The sequence below is a fragment of the Lytechinus pictus genome, chromosome 8, assembly GCF_037042905.1.
Source record: "Lytechinus pictus isolate F3 Inbred chromosome 8, Lp3.0, whole genome shotgun sequence".
Classification (NCBI taxonomy): domain Eukaryota; kingdom Metazoa; phylum Echinodermata; class Echinoidea; order Temnopleuroida; family Toxopneustidae; genus Lytechinus; species Lytechinus pictus.
This window is the reverse complement of record NC_087252.1, coordinates 32,632,730-32,654,669: the sequence shown is the minus strand read 5'-3', so window position 1 is coordinate 32,654,669 and position 21,940 is coordinate 32,632,730. Positions and strand designations below refer to the sequence as shown.

At 38.2% G+C, this 21,940-nt stretch overlaps 1 protein-coding gene across 1 annotated transcript; it reads left to right on the top strand.

Moving 5' to 3' along the window:
- Positions 1-1,919: 1,919 nt before the first annotated feature.
- Positions 1,920-19,538, top strand: LOC129266121 (amidase-like). Its single transcript, XM_064103946.1, has 12 exons — positions 1,920-2,143; positions 5,413-5,510; positions 8,837-8,973; positions 9,647-9,819; positions 10,238-10,377; positions 11,566-11,766; positions 13,123-13,197; positions 14,165-14,330; positions 15,275-15,337; positions 16,577-16,677; positions 17,496-17,682; positions 18,423-19,538. The coding sequence occupies exons 1-12, from the start codon at positions 1,960-1,962 to the stop codon at positions 18,617-18,619; spliced, it is 1,722 nt and encodes a 573-aa protein (XP_063960016.1). The 5' UTR covers positions 1,920-1,959; the 3' UTR covers positions 18,620-19,538.
- The last annotated feature ends 2,402 nt before the right edge of the window (positions 19,539-21,940 follow it).

The following is a 21,940-nucleotide window of genomic DNA, read 5'->3' as shown; positions in this document are numbered from 1 at the left end:
GCAGGATGGGTATCTCTCTGTCAGGGCGAGCTGAAAATTGTCTATATTCCAAAATGGCCCAAAGTTTGGAAATTCTAAGCATTATTGGTAATCATGAACAAGATGGGCACTTAAAATTATTCGATCCGAGCGCGAAGCGCGAGCTGAACCTTTTTTATATTCCGTTCCAAAACTAGACATTCTACGCAATTTAGGTAATCATTAGGTAATCATTAACATGATGTCCATCTCACTAATCATTCGATGCGAGCGCGAATCACCCCAAAGGTCGATTTGCCCCCCCCCCTCCTTCCTAGGTCGAACATTACTGATCGTATAATATTCAGATCAGTGTCAAACATTAATTTGGTGACCCCCCCCTTCCTAGGTCGAGCATCAATTTGCCCCCCCCCCCACACTTTTATTACTCCCCCTTTCCCCTTTTCTCTTCTCTCCTTTTCTCTTTTTCTTGTTTCCTTCTCTCTTTCTTTTCTCCCTTTTCTCTTTCTCTTCTTTCATGGTATACTCACTGTATAGTCCCCCTGCGGCCGCCGTGAGGGCGCCTTGCGGCCACCTTGCGTCTGCCGTAGTATTTGTCCAAAACCTACGGCCAGCGCAGGGTCGCACTAGGGCGACCGTACGTCATGATTTCAAGGACTTACGTCAGCCGCAGATTTTTTTTCTCCATGAATTAAAAAATACGCCGTGCGGCGACCGTAACATATGTGACCGCTAGAGTAAGTGGCCGTGGAAATTCTGAGGCGACCGTAGAATTGCTACTCGCCGTAGAAATTTTAGAATCTACGGCGGCCGTAGCAAATGTGACCAAGGTATTACTTTGATGGATAATCCCTCATCGGTTTTAGTGAATATTAATGTGTGATTGATATCAATGAATAAATCACTTAATTCTCTTTAAAATGACTCCATACATAATATGAGAATGGTTCACATGGAGGTGCAGTGCCTTGAAATGTGGGGCAAAGTCAAAAATCAAAAGTTGCAAAATAACACAATATTGAAAGTCACTGTTCTTTTTTTCCGTGGTGATGAGTGTGTTTCTCGGCAGTTTCTTTTGTTTTCATGCACCTTAACATCAACATTTACATGTAATCAAACACACCTCTGCACAAGCAAACACAAACAAACAAACATGCATGGGTATTTCAAACCACGACTCAAACCATGTTATCTCACAGAACCATCACTACGTAAACCACAACAAAACATAAAAAATGAAGAAGCAGGGGCTTGATTTGAATGGATTTTCATCTCTATTGACACAGACGAAAGAATCATGTTCTGTAATGACCCTTCATGACTATTTCTGCTCGTTTTGCAGCTTTTCAATTCAGACCTCATCCAACACTTTTGAATCCTGCTCTTTTCGTGATGGCATGATCATAACAAGCATGGTGTCATTTTATAAAGAATTAAATGATCTTTTGAATGATGTCAAATATGTATTGTGTTAAATTGGGAGTTGGGAGAAATTAACGGCCAAACTCAGATTTCCAATCATTTTTTAGGGGTTTATATATCTTTTATTCCTTTTTCTCTCCTTTTATTCCCTTTATTCGTGTCATTGGAGGCTGAGCTGTCAATTTTGGCAACTTAAAACTTTATAATAATAGCAATGCCAATAGGCATATATGTTTTAAAAGGCATTGGAAAGCTTAAAATACCATTTAACACATATATCAAAAAAAAATCGTAGCACTTCGTTCGCAACTTCACAAAATTCTGTTTTGAATTTTGGAGAGAGCAGGCCAGGGGATCGACTCCCCTGGGCATCCGGAATTTTACTCTCGCTCACAATACAATACTCATGTGCTCACATAATATGAAATATATCCTGAGTGTGTTCAAAGAGGATCAAAGTCCACGATTGTCATTAATAATGTAAAAGGGTAAAAGTTCAAGGCAGAGGAACATTGTCCCTTTTAACATCGATAAAGCACAGCATGAAGTTCATTGCCAATGATATATTCAGGATTCTTGAAAGCTACACGATCTAGGAATCATTTGAAAGCTTCTAGCAGGCAGCATCGATCAACACGAAAACAACAACCAGGTTCGCAAGAATTATATATAGCCTATATATCCGCAGTCATGACAGATAGTACGGGAGCAGAGAGGTACAGTCAAATACAAGATTCAAAGAGTAAGCTATCTGAGCTATTATATCTATCTTATTAACTAGATTATAACTATAAATACACATGGGCACAAACAGCAACTTATAACCCCGATAACGTACATGTACCTAAATTGGGACACGTACACTACGAAGGGGACAGCGCCCCCCCCCCCCCCCCCCGACTCCTCCCCTCCTTAATATAGTCCTAGTAGACAACTTAAAATGACTTAATTCAATAGTCACCGGTCTCAGGTTGCAAGGGATATGTCTCGTCATAATTTTAGTGTCTAGTCAGTAATGACCATGGGCGGAAATCCCAGGGGGAACGTGTCCCCCCTACTCAAAATAGTAGGGGGGACACAATATCAAATGTCCCCCCTACTATTTTTTGTCTTTTATGATGGTAAGAAATACATCATTCTAAATCGAAATAAAACATGTATTTTGGGACGAGTTGGGTAGAGATGACCGTACTTTTTGGATGATAACCTTTTTTCTGCTTGTTAGATTTTTCCGCCCCTTGTCCCCATAGGCGGATCCAGGGGGCCGAGCCCCCCCCCCCCCCTATTGGCGGAGCAAAAAAAAAGAAAAAAAGAAAAAGAAGAGAAAAGAGAGGAGAAAAAGAAGAGAAGGACGACGAGTGCACAAAATAAGATGAGGGGAAGACTTGGAAAATGAAAAGAATCTTTCGTGCCAATATATAAAATTTTCGCTCGCGCTTCGATCACGCATTACCTGTTGGGTGATTTACATATCTTGTTCAATATGGAGCTCAAATATCAAGTTTGGAAGTCAATATACAAAACATATTTCACCTCGGAAATCGAACTTTCATTATTTTGTGTGATTACAAATGGATTTTTAAAAAGTGCTCCGTAAAAATGTCAGTTTTATGGTCTGAATAATTTTATCAACATTTGCTGCTCGCGCTGCGTGCTTGCAAATTTTGATTTATCAGGTACCTATTATTTTCGTGTATTCCATAAAGTTTTCAAAATATCTTTTTTCAGGTCTGATTGTCAAGACGTATCAGCTAGCGCGGCACGCTGCCATTTTGATTGGCGAGTTATGTATGTTTCAATATTGATTATACAACAAACTACTTAAAATTCCCTTTTCATGACAGTTTATCAAAAATTTTAGCTCGCGATTTGCGCTCGCATTAATGGTTAAAAATATATTAACTGATGCATCCTATTCATAATTACAAAAGTGAAATGTCCAGTTTTTATGCCATAATATCATCAGATTTCGCGCCCTCATTAGGCATTAATAAATATATTAATTTAATAATTAAATTGTCCCTTTTGTTTCATCTCGCGCTTAGCAAGAAGAATAGGAAGATAGTCATCATTTTCATGACATGTCGTAAGGATGTCCCGGTCCTATGTCAAAACTCAAAGTAATAATAATGAAAATTTTAGCTCTTTTTTTTAAGTGCGATCCATATCCACCTTACAATTTTCCTACAAAGCGCTTGAAATATAAAGCCGTAATTGACTCTTTTTCAGATCGGAATATCAAAGTTTCATGATTTTCATGATTAAATATGTATTTAGAATGCCTAGATTCTAGGTCTAAATATGAAACACGCGCGCACATGTTTATTCAAATACTCAACTTGTTCTCTATTTAAATCATTATCCAGTTTCAGATCACAATATCAAACATTTTCTGCTCGCGCTTTGAGCTCGCATTATTAATGTAGGAAGACCCCCTATTACTCATCCTTTTCATGATTTACAAAACATTGATTTTGATTGATTTATTTTATTTAAACACGGTAAAAAGCCCTCAATCAGCCTATGGCTGTTTACAAAACATGAACAGAGTGGCCCATTTTTAGGTCTAAATCTCGATTTTTTTTCTCGCGCTTCGCGCTCGCATCAATTATTGAATTATATAGCTATTTAGTGTTCACGATTACAAAAATTGATTAAAATTTTCATTCTTTCTTTAGAAATTTTCAAAATATTTCAGCTCGCGCTTCGCGCTCGCATTTTTTGATTGTTGAAATATGTAACGCCTTCATGGCTAAGTGCAAGCAGTCCTTAACAGGTACTTTTTCAACAGGTACCAATTCAAAACGTATATAAAAATTTTCTGCTCGCGCTTTGCGCACGCATTATTAATACTCATCCTTTTCATGATTTACAAATTCGTCCGCCAAAAAATTTGACAAGCAAAAAAAAAAGGTCTTCAACCACAAATAAAGGATTTCGTACAAAAAGGGCTTCATGACTCGTCAGGGGGGGCAGAGATATGTCCCTTGCATGGGTTGTGACTCGTCAGGGGGGCAGACTGCCCGTAGGTACGCTAGTGAGAGTGTTTCGTTCAGTAAATATTATAGGACTAAATCTTGAAATTTTCCGCTCGCGCTTCGCGCTCGCATCAATTGTCTACTCGTATACCTATTCTGCTTGAGTTACAAAAAGCTTAGTGCTTAGAATTTCCATTCTTTACGTGAAAATGTAAAAAAAATCAGGATACGCTTCGCGCTCGCATTATTTGATTGTTAAATGCTAACTGCACGCAGTTTTTAACAGGTATTTTTTCCATCAGTTCATTTCTGCTCGCGCTTTGCGTTTGTAGTAATTATTAAGTTGCATACACATTTTTTCAGGATAACAAACATTGCCCAGAATGTTCAAATTTGAGGAAAAAATACATAAAATTTCCAAAAATTAGCTATATATAAATAAGGATAATGATATTATATATGAATTTATAAGAATGAAGCTAAGAAGTGACTAATGAGGACTACCCCTTCAAAGAAACAAACACAAATCATCTTCGAGCTGCCGATCGGGAAAAATATGGCTGAAACAAATTTCCGCCCCCCCCCCCCCCTATTGGCGAAGGCTGGATCCGCCCCTGTGTCCCCCTACCTTTTGAGATTTCCGCCCCTGGTAATGACTACGTTGGAGTCATACGTGACTAGAATATAATAGTCGATATATCATAATTAAAAAAATAATTGTTACAAACGGCTGGGCCGTTCATTTCGCTCAACCTCTGGTGAAAGCGACAATCAACAATCATATTCGTCACGGACCCGTGGTCAATTGTATCTACTTGAAACAAAATTTCGATTATGCAAACATCCTCACCAAAATACTTATTATGAATATGACATTATTTTTGTAGATTTCTTCAGTAGTGCAATGTTTTTTAAAGGCATAGTTATTAAATTTTATTTATGAAAACACGAATCATGCGTGCGATTCCGTCTTCACTAATTATGGACCCCCCCCCCCCCCCCTCCGTTTCTTTATCTATGTGTAACATCACAGAGTTATATTCTAGTCCTATGGTAAGATGCCCAACCCGTGTTCAGCTATCCGATATTGCTCGAGATATGGGCCTTCATCTGGAAGACGATGAACTTAAGGTAAGTAAATGTTTTTACCGCCATTGGTAGATGAGAGCACTGTGGAACTGAACAATAATTGCGTCATAGCTTGACAACTAAGGTATTGATTTATCTTATCAGTTTTTGTAGTAATAGTTTTTAAAATTTACCAAATTCGAATCTCGTAGTTGGGGCCACAAAATGACTTGGAAGGAATTTTAGAAGAGATATGAAATACATGTTTTGCAAAATCTGGCCTAAAATTAATGCTTTGTCTCGGGTAAATATTCGATCAATGGAATGTCGAATTTATGTTTCATTTAAATTGGAAATGTCAGGAAACTTTATCAGACGTGATATTTCTACCAAATTCTTAGGTATTACTAATAATGAAGATTTATATTGGAAAACTCATATAGCTCAAATTAACAAAACATTTTTTTAGAAATGTTGGTGTCATCAGCAAACTTCGCCATGTTTTGCCTCAAACCGTTTTGCTAATGTTGTACATTACTCTAATTTTACCAAATCTCAGTTACTGTGAAATTGTCTGGGCAAATACCCATCCAATCAAACTTAAATGTTTATACCTCCTGCAAAAGAGGGTTGTCGGAATAATTACACTTTCTCATTATCAAACCTATTCTAGTCCACTATTTAAAAAACTCAATATATTAGATGTGTACCAGTTAAATGACTATATGTGCGCAATACTCATATTCAAACATGTAAACACTGAACTTCCTGAATACATAACGGATATGTTTGTAAAAAAACAGTTCAATCCATACTTATAATACTAGAAATAGGAATCAATACCACGGATGGAATGTGAATACAGAATTTGCTTTTTATTCACGTAGGCATCATGCTCCTAACAATCTGGAATTCACTCCCTACATGTATACCCTCAATTTCATTTTATAACAGATTTAAGCACCATCTAAAGCTATTTATGATCAAACGTGACTCTCGTTGAATTTTAAATGATTTTGTCTTCTTTATACTCTCAGCCGACCCCCCTTCTGCTTTTCACCCCCCCCCCCCCATCCTTTATATGTATAACTTCAATTTCATTTTATAACAGATTTAAGCACCATCTAAAGCTATTTATGATCAAACGTGACTCTCGTTGAATTTTAAATGATTTTGTCTTCTTTATACTCTCAGCCGACCCCCCTTCTGCTTTTCACCCCCCCCCCCCATCCTTTATATGTATAACTTCAATTTCATTTTATAACAGATTTAAGCACCATCTAAAGCTATTTATGATCAAACGTGACTCTCGTTGAATTTTAAATGATTTTGTCTTCTTTATACTCTCAGCCGACCCCCCTTCTGCTTTTCACCCCCCCCCCCATCCTTTATATGTATAACTTCAATTTCATTTTATAACAGATTTAAGCACCATCTAAAGCTATTTATGATCAAACGTGACTCTCGTTGAATTTTAAATGATTTTGTCTTCTTTATACTCTCAGCCGACCCCCCTTCTGCTTTTCACCCCCCCCCCCCATCCTTTATATGTATAACTTCAATTTCATTTTATAACAGATTTAAGCACCATCTAAAGCTATTTATGATCAAACGTGACTCTCGTTGAATTTTAAATGATTTTGTCTTCTTTATACTCTCAGCCGACACCCCTTCTGCTTTTCACCCCCCCCCCCCCCCCATCCTTTATATGTATAACTTCAATTTCATTTTATAACAGATTTAAGCACCATCTAAAGCTATTTATGATCAAACGTGACTCTCGTTGAATTTTAAATGATTTTGTCTTCTTTATACTCTCAGCCGACCCCCCTTCTGCTTTTCACCCCCCCCCCCCCCCATCCTTTATATGTATAACTTCAATTTCATTTTATAACAGATTTAAGCACCATCTAAAGCTATTTATGATCAAACGTGACTCTCGTTGAATTTTAAATGATTTTGTCTTCTTTATACTCTCAGCCGACCCCCCTTCTGCTTTTCACCCCCCCCCCCCATCCTTTATATGTATAACTTCAATTTCATTTTATAACAGATTTAAGCACCATCTAAAGCTATTTATGATCAAACGTGACTCTCGTTGAATTTTAAATGATTTTTGTCTTCTTTCTACTCTCAGCCGACCCCCCCCCCTTCTGCTTTTCACCCCCCCCCCCCCCCCATCCTTTATATGTATAACTTCAATTTCATTTTATACCAGCATCTAAAGCTATTTTTGATCAAAAATTAATGTGACTCTCGTTGAATTTTAAATTATTTTTGTCTTCTTTCTTATCTCAGCCGCCCCTTCTGCTTTTCACCCCCCCCCCCCCATCCTTCATATTTGTTCTGGGGTTTGTCTTGGTGCAAGATGCAATTCATTTTTATTTAATGAATATTCATTGTATTTGTTCTTCGCTTTCATTATTTGATCAAATCTTATGCTATTAAGGGAGCTGTCTTGACAAGACCTCTATGGGTTTTTTTACAGCTATACCTAATCAATACACTATCGATCGATACCATGATGTATATATATTATTGAATTGTTTTATTTTATTTTGAATTACATGTTTTTATCCAATGTGTTTTTATCAAATGTTTTTAAAAATTGGAGTTGAATTGAAATTCAACTTGAATTTGAACAAATCGCAAATTTTTGTAAATAATGGCAATGTAGGCTATAAAGATATTTGGCAGAATATCCATATCAATTTGTTTTCAACTTATTTGAAAAAAAAATCATATTTTGATTAATTAGGAGAATTACAAAACTTGATATAACATTAATCAGGATTTCATTTGATTTTATTTGGTTTGAACGAGCCTGACAGCAACATGCAGAAATATAACCTTGATGATATCATATAGCGGTAATATTCATATGAACAACAGACTATATTTTCATAAATTAAAATTATAGTTCACTAATGAACTATAATTTCAAACTCTGAAAATATGTTGGTAACAATACGTAGACAAACGACTTCTGAAGAATGGATAGGGATAGCACCCCCCCCCCCCTCCCTCGGTCAGATTTGTTTTATAGATTTTTTTATATTATTATTATATTATTATTACCATTATCATTATTATTATTATTATTATCAGTAGTAGTAGTAGTAGTAGTAGTAGCAGTATAATAGTAGTAGTAGTAGTAGTAGTAGTAGTAGTAGTAGTAGTAGTAGTAGTAGTAGTAGTAGTAGTAGTAGTAGTAGTAGTAGTTGTAGTAGTAGTAGTAGTAGTAGTAGTAGTAGTAGTAGTAGTAGTGGTAGTAGTAGTAGTATCATTTGGGCTGGGAGGGGGGTTGTCTGAAAGGGTGGTTTATGTGTCTACAGGGGTCCAAATCATATATGATACTTTACAAGTACTGATTTATGACGTTATTGTAGCACTTTCATGCAGAGATAGAAGGAAGCATTGAGAAAATCAACGAGACTGAAGATATCCCGGAGCCGAGGTTGCCAACTAAGTACCCCAGACTTCCAGGGTACAGGCCAGGGAAAGAAGAGAACGCATATAATGCATGGTAAAAGTGACAACGGAATGATGGATGGTAATGATGGTGGTGGTGATGATGATGATGATGATGATGATGGTGTTGATGATGGTGGTGATGATGATGATGATGATGGATGATGACGATGATGGTGATGATCATGATCATGACGATGATGATGATGATGATGTTGATGGTGAAGATGATGATGATGATGGTTATGCTGTTGGTGATGATGATGATGATGATGATAATTATGATGACGGCGGTGGTGGTGATGATAATGATGATAACCCTGTAATATACTTTTACTTAAACCGATTTTTAGTTTTGTGTATTTTATTTAAGGGTAGTTTCAGATACTTTCAACCATTATTCATATTTGTCTAATGTCATATGGATTAAATGGTATCACAAAGATAACTATCATCATAAATGTCTCTTTCCTACTGAGCACCTGAGGCGACATGACATTATTTTTCTAATTCGTCCTTAGAAATACTCATATTTCCCTCGACTTATAGCCCGTTCCCCGACTTATAACTCGTTCCCTTGACTTATAACTCTTTTCCTCGACTTATAACTTGTTGCCTCGATTTATAACTTGTCCCCTTGACTTATAATTATTTATAAGTCGAGAGAACGAGTTAGGGAAAAAACATGTCATGTCATCGTAAGGGCCTCGTACTTTTCATGATATAAGGTACTGGAAATGTGAAATCAAGGGCGCCAGTGATGGTAAATTGGTTGGAAAACGAGTGGCTGTCAAGGATACCGTCGCTGTAGCAGGGATTCCTATGATGAATGGATGCCACGCCCTAGAAGGTTTCACACCAGACTTTGATGCAACGGTCGTGACTAGGATACTAGATGCAGGTTAGGACAAAAAAATCTCGATACAATAACACGCGCAGCAAAATTAGCTTCTAGCAGATAGATGATGATGATGGATGTTGATGATGATGAGGAGGATGAGGATGATGATGAGGAGGAGAAGGAGGATGATGTTGATGATGATGAGAAGGAGGAGGAGGAGGGAGAGGAGGATGTGATGATGATGATGATGATTAAAATGATGGCGGTGGTGGTGATTATGATGAGGAGGATTGTGATGACGATGATGATCATGATGGTGATGATGATTCTGATGATGATGATGATGATGATGATGATGATGATCCTGATGATGATGATGATGATGATAACGATTACGATTGCCATCATCGCTGTTAACTGTTCAGGCTTGTCGTTTTGATTATTATTTATGAATAAAATATTCATATGCTCTTTTCAGGAGGCACTATTGTCGGGAAGGCGACATGCGAGGATCTCTGCTTTTCTGGGTGTAGCTCTACTGCTGCCAAAGGACCCGTCAAAAACCCACACGATCCTACCCGAAGCGCAGCAGGGTCAAGTTCAGGAAGCGCTGTTGTTGTAAGTTTACTATATCAATAAAAATAGCTTCATGCTCGCATTATCTATTCATCAGATATCTAATTTTGTTAGTAAATACTAAACTAAAAGTAACTTTACAAGAATACACCCCCCTCCCAAAAAAAAAAGTCGGCTTTTGGCTCTCCGATTTAGGAAAATATGGATGAACCCCCCCCCCTCCCCTCCCTCCCCCCTCCATATTGGCCAATGCTGGGTCCAACCCTGTTGAATAGTAATAATTAATTCCGATGCATCGATTAGGTTGGTTAAAATTATTGTCACATAAAGGCATAAAAGTAGTTAACCACTAGGTTAATAAAAATGTACAGTCCTCTAACAAAACAAAGCTGTAAAACACTGATATACTTTTGCTAGTACCCCTTTTCGTCCCCGCTATCTTTTATCAAAGACAGAAGAGATTTTACTACAATATCCATTTCCTGGATATCCATGAGTATTCTAAATAGAATCCTGTACTGATCAATTGGTGATACACTGAATAATAGCAATCACAACATTGGTGATGAAAGTAGTTTTCACTATAGTTTCTCTGGTAGAACTGCACATTCATGCTCAAGGAAATACTGAGCTTGCGCAGTTCTGCCCAGAAATAAACAGTGAAATTATATTAAAATAGTGAGCTCCATTGAAACAATGGAAAATACTACTAAATATTGGTTAATTGATAGACCGAATGATGATAACGGATGATTTTCACTATTTTTTCTTGGTAGAACCGCGCTTGCTCAATCAAGTACTGAGCATGTGCAGTTCTGCCCAGGAAGAAACAGTACTAGAAACCATATCAAAATAGTAAGTTTCATGGAAACAGGGGATAATATATAAAAATGACAAAATATTGGACACTGGACGATAAACCGAATAATAATATTGGTGATAAAAGATTATTTTAATTGCACTATTTTTCCCTGGTAGAACTGCGCGTGCTCAGTGAAATACAGAGCATGTGCAGGTCTTCCCAGGAAAAAATGGTGACATCTATATCAAAATAGTGTGGGGACTATAGAGAATATAAATTTGAGAGTGTTTCCAAGAGTAGGTCACGTTATATTTCGGTCCCTGACCTAAATTCATAATGTCTGATTGACACACTTTTTTCATAAAACTCAATCACCCCCCCCCCCCCCACACACACACACACACCGTAACACCCACACACATCGACAGGTCCAGACTGGAGAAGCTGACATGTCAATCGGTGGAGACCAAGGAGGTTCGATCCGTCTACCGGCTGCATGGACTGGGGTTGTCGGTCTCAAGCCCACGTACGGTCTGGTGCCGTATACTGGAGCGATGGGTATGGAGATGTCCGTGGATCACCTTGGACCCATGGCAAGGACGGTTCACGATTGTGCTCTGCTCCTTGAGGTATTGTATAAAGGGTGATTTCGCAGTCCCTACAACCCCTATTCCACAGAGAGCAAGACCTCTGAAAGACTGCTGTAAGAGACCATGCAACTTGCTTGATCTTTCAAAGGTCTTTCAACGAACTTCCAATGATCTCTGAGGTCTTCCACGATTTCTGATTCACGATTCAGTGGTCTTCATGGTCTCCAAAACTTTGTGAAACGGCTCAAAACAGTCTTTCAGCGGTCTTACGGGAAAATGGTCTTTTGATGGTCTTTCAGAATTCTGTCAGCGGTCTTAAAATGAACTTTCAAAGATCTGATTAGTCTTTCCATGATCTTTCGGCAGTCTCTCAAGATTTTTGCGGATATCACTGTAAGACTCATGAGAGATCATTGAAAGATCATTGAAAGGCCAGGCAAAGTCCATGGAAAGAATTCTGAAAGATCACTAGTTGCATAAAGATCTCTAAAAGACCATCAAAGATCTCTATAGGACTAGTCTAAGCCCTGTAAGAAAAGAAGTACCAATCACTTTTTGAGCTCTTTGAGGGGCCTTTTTGAGCCATTCCACAGAGATGGCAAATTTCAGTGATCTTAGAGACTGCCGTAAGACCTTGCTAATGTTTGGTCTTTGAAAGGTCTTTCAAAGGTCTCCCCTCTGTGGAATGGGGGCCACGCACCAATTCCTTTGAAAATGAAAGTCAAATCACAATGGACAGCTGAGAGGTATTTGTCGAAAGTTGGTGGGCCGAGACAGCAGATCGTCCGAGGATTCGGACAGGACAACAAATTGCCAATATTATGTCGGTTGACGGGGCCAGACATTGCGCATGGGGTGATATGATAGTCCTAAAAAGCTGCGAGCAGACAAATCAAGCGAAAATAAAAATCGACCTTTCTAAAGACCAAAATCTAATTTTGTGATAAATTTTGACAAAATTTTTACAAAATGATATCATTTTTTACCCTTTTTTTCTTTCCTTCTATTTTGTTTTCTCTGTTTGTTATGAAAATTGGGGGGGGGGGCAATGACCGTTCTCCCATCTGCACTTGCCGTAGGGGGTGAAGAACCATATATTTTTAATCGGGCCCGTAAGAACCTCTCGAAAATACAATGTTAGAAAATTTATCCTTAAAATAAAAGAAGTTCCTGCAGCAGAGTCTCGAGAACACCTGTAATCTTACCAGATCATGTAGAATTACAGGAAATTGGTATTTGGTGTATGGAACCTTACAAATTTCCTTAAATAAAACAGTTAAAACAGTTACTGTTATTGCTTTCTGCAAAATTAGTTTTTTTTTACAGTGTATCAGCCAAATGCTCAAGTCACATTTTTCTCTCTTTTTTCTAAAACGATTCATTATTTTGTTTCAGGTGATTGCGGGTTATGATGGTGGGCTTGACGCAAGACAACACCCTCACATAACAGTACCTGAATACACAAAAGAGGTAAAAGGCCCCCCCCCCCCCCATTATGGTCAATTACCAATTCGCCTTCTGCCGAATCGTCCACTCACCGCATGGTCTACTTTCATTTAGTCTAATGTCATTCCATCCATCAACATTTCGTCTAACAACTATTTCGCCCAATGCATTTTGGTCCAACCTTTACTTTGTCTAATCACCATTTCGTCTATGGCCATTTCGTCCCATAACCAGTTGGTCTAATATTTATTTCATTTTCATTCATTTTGCACAATTAACACTTAGTCCAATTAGACCAAATGGTATGTGGACTAAATGCCTATTGCACCAACTGGTGAGTGGACGAATTGGCACTCAGATCATGTGGATAGTGGACGAACTGATAGTAGACGAACTGATGGTAGACGAGTTGGCAATAAACCCCCATTGTTATTATAGACCCGATTTTCGTCCTAGAAATAGTGGAAGATGCGATTGTGCAAGACCTCTTGCATGCATATCTTTGACCCAAAGTCAACACAGTTGCTAATTTCATGATATTTTATTTTATTTTAGCGATATGAATAATAGCTTTTTTTATTATGATTTTTTTCAAAAGTGAGAATGGAATAAATAGAATTTAATCGAAATAGAAAAGTAAATATAGAATTGAGCTGAATTAAATTTAAATCAATTGAATTGAATTGAAAAATGGACCGTAAGCATGAAAATAAAACTTATCAGTGAAAGAATGGCCTCTTCACAAAGTATATTATCAGTTTATTTCTGCTTAAAAGTGACACTTATCATGTTTTTCAACATGTGAATGATGAACGAATATTTTAGGTGAACTTGGAGTAATAACCATGCAGAACAAGAATTTGCATTATATTATTACACATTGAGCAATAACTGAGGGCGACGGATACTTATGGAACTTAACGAGACTTGCCCGTTTTATCTTTAGTTTAATGTACAAGTTAATAAGTTTTTTTCTTTCCATCTTTTTAAGATGGAAAACGCAAGCATCGAGGGACTAAAAGTAGGACTCCTATCTGAGGGATTTTCTATGAAAGGAGCAGATGAAGCCGTCAACAAATTAGTGAAGGAAACCCTTAACAAACTAACCGCAGAGGGAGCTGTTGTAAAAGATGTATCTGTTCCCCTGCATACAAAATGTAATTTGACAATTCAAGTGAGCGATTGCAAGCTATTTTCAATAGTTAATCAATAAGCCTGTTCACGGTTGTAAACTGCGCACGAGCAGAAAAGGGTCATTTGAGATAAGCCATGAAGGCGGTGTCTTTCAAATTCACTGACATAGGCATTTGTGATTTGATGATTATTCATGTATTCCTTTCAAAATATTCATTCGATCACATCCAAGCTGAAGAGTAATTAGAGCGTTCATAATCACTGGTATTTGGCAGTAGCCTAAACAATAGTCAAATGTGCCAAAAGCAGACAATAAAACAGATTTCCAAACTTTATCCCCGATGTACTATTCTAGTCACCTGGTCTATGCAATGCCTTTTGTTCTTAGAATTTGAATACTCTACCGGTAAAGCTTACGCAACATCTACATTTGAAAATGATAGTGCTTATCCTAATGAAAAATCACAAAGGTCATTTGAGAAAAGTTGATCATGAGCTAACCGTGAACTGGCTTATTGTTCATTGGCATGATTGATTTTAAGTTAGTTCAATTGATATATTAGTCCAGATTTTTGTTATCATTTCCAATATTTCTTTTTCCACAAAAGTGTCCAAATTCAATGGAGAATACAACATTTGTTTTCAAAAAGACAAAAGAAAAGAGAAAATAATTTATTATGCCCCCCCCCCCCCTCGCGAATTAGAGTGATGACGTGTTTTATATGTTTTCAAAAGTAATTTTGACGGGAAAGTATAAAATATGTTTGTCTTTGCATCCCCCTCTCCCCCCCCCCTCTCTCTCTCCCACCCACCCCTTCTCTTCCTCACTGTCTTTCTTTAGTTGTCAGAATTTTTGTTTAAAGAAACTTAAGACATTTTTTCACCCTTCGCCTTAGATATTTTGTAACTCAGAATTTACATAAAAACAAACCTTTCTGAAACTCTTCCCTTTTGATATCTCCTACAGCCAGCAATATTTTTATGGGAGCAATCGCAGAAGGGGCTTATGAACATGTGTGCCGACTAGGAAGTAAGTAATATAACATCCATTCACCCACCACATCATTACAATCACTCATCCCGCTTTCATACTTGGTTTACTCTATTAGTTCTTTTTTGTTACATAGTAAGGATTGATTAGCCAAATTGAGAAGCATTTAATATATTTTTACTCGGTCGCTACATTCTCTTTCATTATATTTGACATGTATGCCCTTAGAACCACATAAGTTCGATTGAACAAAATAGGCCTTTCAAACGTACTATCCCACTCCCTTATCAGTGTTTCCTTTTTTTTTTTTTGGATGAGCTATACATAGTTTCAAAGAATGCACATAGCATTTACATTTATTTTAATATAGGATAAAAGAGTAATGTGGATTAATAGATGCCTATAGCTCACGGACATTAGTGCCGTGGCCGTGATCGGGGTTGAGGTTTGGGTTGGGTGTAGAGAGGGTGAGACCCCCCCCCCCCCCCCCATCCCCCTCCCCAGTCTACCAGCAGCATAGTCTGCTATGGCATGATCACACTCAAATTTGACACTGTAAGACCATTTCTAGGGCGAAGACTAGACTCCAAGTTTTTCATGGAAGAACTTGTCAGACGTCAGTTGCCATGGTGTCTTGGTGGGCTGGTTCTAAACAGAGTCGCAGCTGACGATCGTCTGTACGCATTTGTATTTTCAAATGACTTTCGCTCGTCTGACAAAATAGCCTGCAAGCGATCAAATTCCGATAGCAGCAATTTTCTCCTATGAGAAACACACGCTTTCATCCGGCGGGTTCATTTGTTTAGAACCAGGCCGCCATTACACCATGGCAACTGACGTCATCGCGTCGGTACTCTATATCATCCGATAGTTAACATAGTAACCATGGTAACAGCGCTTCTCTGCCAATCATAATGAAGGAATGTTGTCAGATCTGACAACTCGGACCAAAAATATTGATGAAATGCCCTCCTTAATTAGCCAAAGTACATGAGATATTTTGCCTATATGCAAAACTGGCGGTCTGTGCATGCAGAATATCCCCCACTTCCCGTGCAGAGCGCGAAAGCTTTGCGGTTCAGACGGATTTCAAGAAAGAGAATCCTTCTATATTCATCAAATCTTAATGAATTTACTTGATTCTTAGAATCTGTCCCTCCCGCTAGAAGTATCAAACTTGAAAACTGATATCCAGATAGGCAACTGACCTATTTCATCCATTCTAATGCAAGATAATTTTCAATTTTCGACTTATAATTCTCTTTCACTTCAAAATAGGTTGTGGCATAGGCCATGTTGGTTATTATCCGACCAGCTTCGCAATAGCATTGGGGAAAATGTTTTCTTCAAGAGTAGATGACCTCTCTAACTCAATGAAGGTAACATTGCAAAATTTATTTTGTTCATCTGATCATTAATCTATATATAATTTTTAATGTGTTTGTTGATTATTTGTTCATTTATTCATTTATTTTATTCATTCATTTATATGTCGATTCAATTATTTCTTCATTCTTTTTGTTTAAAGGAGAAGTTCCCCCTGACAAAATGATTAAAATAGCAAAATAAAATAATAAAAAATATTGCCGATGGTTTTAGAAAAATCCATCAAAGAATAAGGAAGTTATTAATATTTTAATTATTTGATTTATGACGTCATATGCGAGCAGCTTTCCTACATATCGTACTTCTGGACTGACAGGTGTTCTTAATTGCGAAATCCAATGCATCTGTCTGTTATTACTTAATACTGAAAGTAAACGAGTTTCTGCCATCTCATCAGAAAAAAAAACAATAGAGTCATGCCCATGATGCCATGTGAAATTATATTTTGTACTTACTTTTATTTCGGAACCCCCCCCCCCCCTTCCATCTTCTCGTCCTAAAAGACATGTTGACTAGGGGAAGGGTTTGTGAAATGTAAACTCGACCATTGCAACGTAATGGACCAAATTGCTTTCATTGTGTCATTAGGCTTTGACCAATCATTTACTAAGATTTCATCACGTGATTAACTTTTGACCAATCGTTTACCAAGATTTCATCACGTGATTAACTTTTGACCAATCGTTTACCAAGATTTCATCACGTGATTAACTTTTGACCAATCGTTTACCAAGATTTCATCACGTGATCAACTTTTGACCAATCGTTGAGCAAGATCATGGATTGTATAAATCGTTATTCCGTCACACAGGTATACATGCTCCAAGGTGAATACCTCCAAAAGCACTACAAAGGGCAGGTCTACTGTCGAGGTCGTAACTTGGTGTTCACGCTCCGTCAAGCCTATGACAAGGTATTCGAGACGGTGGACGTTCTGGCAATGCCGACCATACCATTCACAGCTTCTAAGCTCATCTTCAAGAATGACCCATTGTCTGGTATGTTTAGTTCGAATATTGCATGTTAATGCTCAGTAACACAAACGACTTCAAACTGACCGATGGCGTGTTGTAATAAATTCGGTCGCTCTGGAGGTGGTTACCTTTTCGCGATGTGACCGCGGCCGCATCACTGATCACTTTCAAATGTATTTGGTCAAAACTATCCAACAACTATTGGTTTATCCGGCGCAGTCACATTTTGCCTGCGATGGCCGTACAGCGAGTCGAAAACAGATGTTTTATAAGTTTTGTATCAGCTTCCTGTATCCGTAAAGCGACTGTTTCCACACACCGTGCGAACATCGTGGGAGAAATGTGACTGCAGCATCAATGACTGATTAATTTAGGAGCCTGTTAGCTTGGTACACGTATTCACCGCCTTTGGTTAATATAATACTTTGATGACACATCTATTTTTAGAGTGTTCATGGTTCATGACTTTAATTGCACAATTGTAATAAAGGGGGTTTTCAATCATTTTCAAACACCATCATCGGTGTTGCAAAGTGTTCTCATTGCTGACTGTTTTATTCCTTATTATGATTTTGTTTATTTAAATTATATCATTGACAATCGGTTGAAAGGCCAATTCACTTATTTGGAGCATGGACACTGTAATTCTACCCTCGGTTCTTCCTTAAAGGCTTCTTATCCTTTTATTCGTATGTTCCTCGTGCATGTTCAGCACAACTAACTCTCTGTTTTACATACATTGACATTAACTTTCTTTATTTCAGAATACTTCAGGAAATGCTATGAAATGTTGGACAACACGATGGCCTTTAATCTGACTGGTCACCCGGCCATTAGCGTCAATGCGGGCTACCTCGGGGGCTTACCGGTCGGGCTAATGATCGTAGGAAAACACTACGATGAGGTCACGGTCTTCAAAGTGGCCCAGGCTGTTGAGAAAATCAGAGATGAGAAGAAGTAGCAACATACCATCACTGCAGGAAATTTAGTGAAACGCCAGACTTGAGAAAGAAAGCACGCCAGAATTAGTTTATATTACAACCTGACAAGCGGACATTCTGAGCACTTTTGACAGGATTGATACCTAAATAGCAAAATGTCCGAGCGCGAAGCGCGAGCTAAATTCGGGTTTTTCTCTTAGATTTTGACCCCGAAATGGGACATTCTAAGCACTTTTTCTAACAATGGAAAGGATGGGTTTCTTTACTAAATAAATGAGGCGAGCGCGAAGAAAGAAAGAGCGATTTTTAAAAAAATATTCCAATTAAAAAAAACATTTTAATCGTCTTTTTAATCAATAATACACTGTGTAACCCCAAAAAACAATTAATGAAAGCAAGCGCGAAGCGCGAGCAGAATTTTTTGTATATACCGACTTAAGAAGGACTATTTTAAGCTTTGATTCCTCTTGTAATTGTTTTTTCTTTTTCTTTCCTTTTTTTTGCATCGCCATGGGGGGAGCGGCCACTTTGCCCCCTGGATATGCCTATGTATACTGACCTGAAATAAATAACATTTAAGGACTTATGTATGTGGGATCTATGAAGAGGAAACGTTGCTCACTAGTTAAATATTGAGAGCGCGTAGAGCCAGCTGAGTTTTATATTCAATCCTTTTTTGTGATCTTGAACAGGATACCTATCTCGTTAAACAGACTTAAATCGCGAGCATATTGTTTTTTTTTTTATTATCGTAAAAACGGGATAGATTAATTCAGCCGCATTTAATTTTTTAGGGGGTGGGGGCAGGGCATGTATCTCGCTATAACCAGGCATTACGAGCAATTTTGCGCCCCCAGTCGAACATGACTTTGCATGGCGCCCCCCTAAGTTTAAGGTCAATTTAGCGCCCTCGGTCAAACATGAATTTGGCACCCCAATGTAAAATATGAGTTTGCCCCCCCCCCCCCCGAAACATGAATTTGTCGCCTCCGGTCAAACATCAAATTGGCCTTCAAAAGGTCGAACATCAATATGGCACCCACCTCCCTCCCCTGAATTCAAGGTCAATTTGGCGCCCAACTCATAGGTCGAACATTATTTGGCGCCCCCCCCCCTAGTTTGAACATCAATTTGGCACCCCCTAAATCGAACATCATTTTGGCGCCCCCTAGTTTGAACATCCATTTGGCACCCCCTAGTTTGAACATCCATTTGGCACCCCCTAGCTTGAGCATCAATTTGCCCCCCCCCCCAAGTTCGAACATCCATCTGCCCCCCCCCCCCCTAGTTCAAACATCAATTCGGCACCTCCTAGTTAAAACATCAATTTGGCGCCCCCTAGTTCGAACATCCTTTCGGCGCCCCCTAGTTCGAACATCAATTTGGCGCCCCACAGTTCGAACATAAATTTAGCGCCCCCTAGTTCGAACATCAACTCGGCGCCCCCTAGTTTTGGATCAATTTGGCGCCCCCCCCCGTTCGAACATCAACTGGGCACCCCCTACCTTGAACCTCAATTCGGCGCCCCCTAGTTCGATTATCATTGTGGTGTCCCCCCCCCCTCGTCCAAACATCAATTTGGCGCCCCCCTGGTTTGAACATCAATTTGGTGCCCCTTAGTTAGACATCAATTTAGCTTCCCCCCCCCCCTTCTCTTCCTTTCCCCCCTCTTTCTCTCTCTTTTTTATCTTTTCTTCTCCCCCCTCTTCCTCCTTTTATTTTTAACGGGGGGGGGGGGCAAGGCCCCCTCGACCCTCGTGTATTGTGATTCATTACGACCCTTTCAGCAATGCTGCAAAAGCATGGTGGTCTCTTTATAGTAAAAAAAAATGATGAACCTTTATTTCTATTCATAAATGTTTCGTCACCCTTGTGTAATGTTTCGCTTAGTCTATTCATTAATGTAAATTTGTTGTGATCCACTATATGTAAAGCCCCCTAAAAAATGACAACCCCGCGCTCCAATATTTATTTTATATCAATGAAAAGTATATCCTATTTTATGTTTCCTCACGTTGTTATGTGAACTAAAAAAACAATAAGAAAACAATATAAGATTATTTGATTTTAATAATGATCTTTCTGTTTATGAGATCTAATTCATATTAAATCATTGTTGTGTTAAGGGAACGCAGAATAAAGAAAATAAAAACATATACACCATTAGTATTCGAGCACCTTTCCGCATTAATGTCTAATATCATGATGACAAAACATTCATAATCAGATAATTTTTCAAAATTGGTCTTCTCGTACTAAATAATTATGTATAACAGGGAAACCTATATTGTTTAGTAAAACAAAGCTGATGAAATTGAAGGGCATTGTGTCGATCACGGAGGGGGGGGGGGTCCTTTCTTCAAAATCGTAGTGGTTTATTTGACCCCCCCCCCTTCTCTCTCTGATTGGAGAGAACATGATGATAAATCTCCATTACTCTTTTCTAAATTTGTTTATATTACTGGCGCGTCCCAGACTAAATACATTATTGAGTTTCACAGGTCATTCGCATAGAAAGAGACAAACGAGAATAAGAAGATGAAGAAAGATTGGATGACAGAATCCGAAGCGAAAGTGGGAAAACTTAGATGGGAAATGGAGAAACTAATGAAAAGATGCTGTTTTAAAGAGAATAACATGAATATAAAGAAAAGGAAGAGGTTAGTCGAAATACTGTCTCGGACAGAGGTATACCATATAACCAAAACTATATACAACAAAAACTTTTTTTTTAACCTCCCAGGATACAACTTGCCTGCCGACCTTTTCCCGCACCTGCCATGCTCCTCTTTGCACCTCCAATTGTACCTGCACCCCCCCCCCCTCTCTCCCTACATTTGCTTCTCAGTTCCTCCCTCATTATCACAATTATTGTAACCATATTGTTATTATTATTATTTTTTTTGTTTTGTTTTTTATTATTACTATTATCACTTATTCTAATTTGTGTCACTCTTTCGTTGTTACCTTTGATATTTTGTATAGCCTCCTTTTAAACTGTCTCCCGTCTCTCATTTATATTATAGTTTTGTAATGTACGTACTGAAACTAAGTTACGGGGGCTTGCCTCTCATACAAGCTTTGCTTTTCTTGGCAAGCCCCTCCGTTCTGTTTTATATAGTCATTATAGTCAAAGTTACTTTAGTTCTCATTGTTTATACCTTACTCCGATTGATGTTGTACTTCAAATTTAACTATGTATTGTTTGATTTTGTTGTGCTTTGTGAACGGAAAATGAATAAATCTAAATCTAAACCATAGTCATCGTAGTGCTAATAATTATTATGAGTAATGAATGCAAAAAGGAGAAGAAGAAAAAAAGAAGAAGAAGAGGAGGAGGA

What these genes read in the sequence shown, in the direction of transcription:
- LOC129266121 (XM_064103946.1), top strand. Translation starts at nt 1,960, where the DNA reads ATGATATATTCAGGATTCTTGAAAGCTACACGATCTAGGAATCATTTG. An exon ending in GTTCAGGAAGCGCTGTTGTT is followed by an intron (nt 10,378 to 11,565) that starts GTAAGTTTACTA and finishes ACACATCGACAG; the next exon opens with GTCCAGACTGGAGAAGCTGA. An exon ending in TGTTCCCCTGCATACAAAAT is followed by an intron (nt 14,331 to 15,274) that starts GTAATTTGACAA and finishes TATCTCCTACAG; the next exon opens with CCAGCAATATTTTTATGGGA.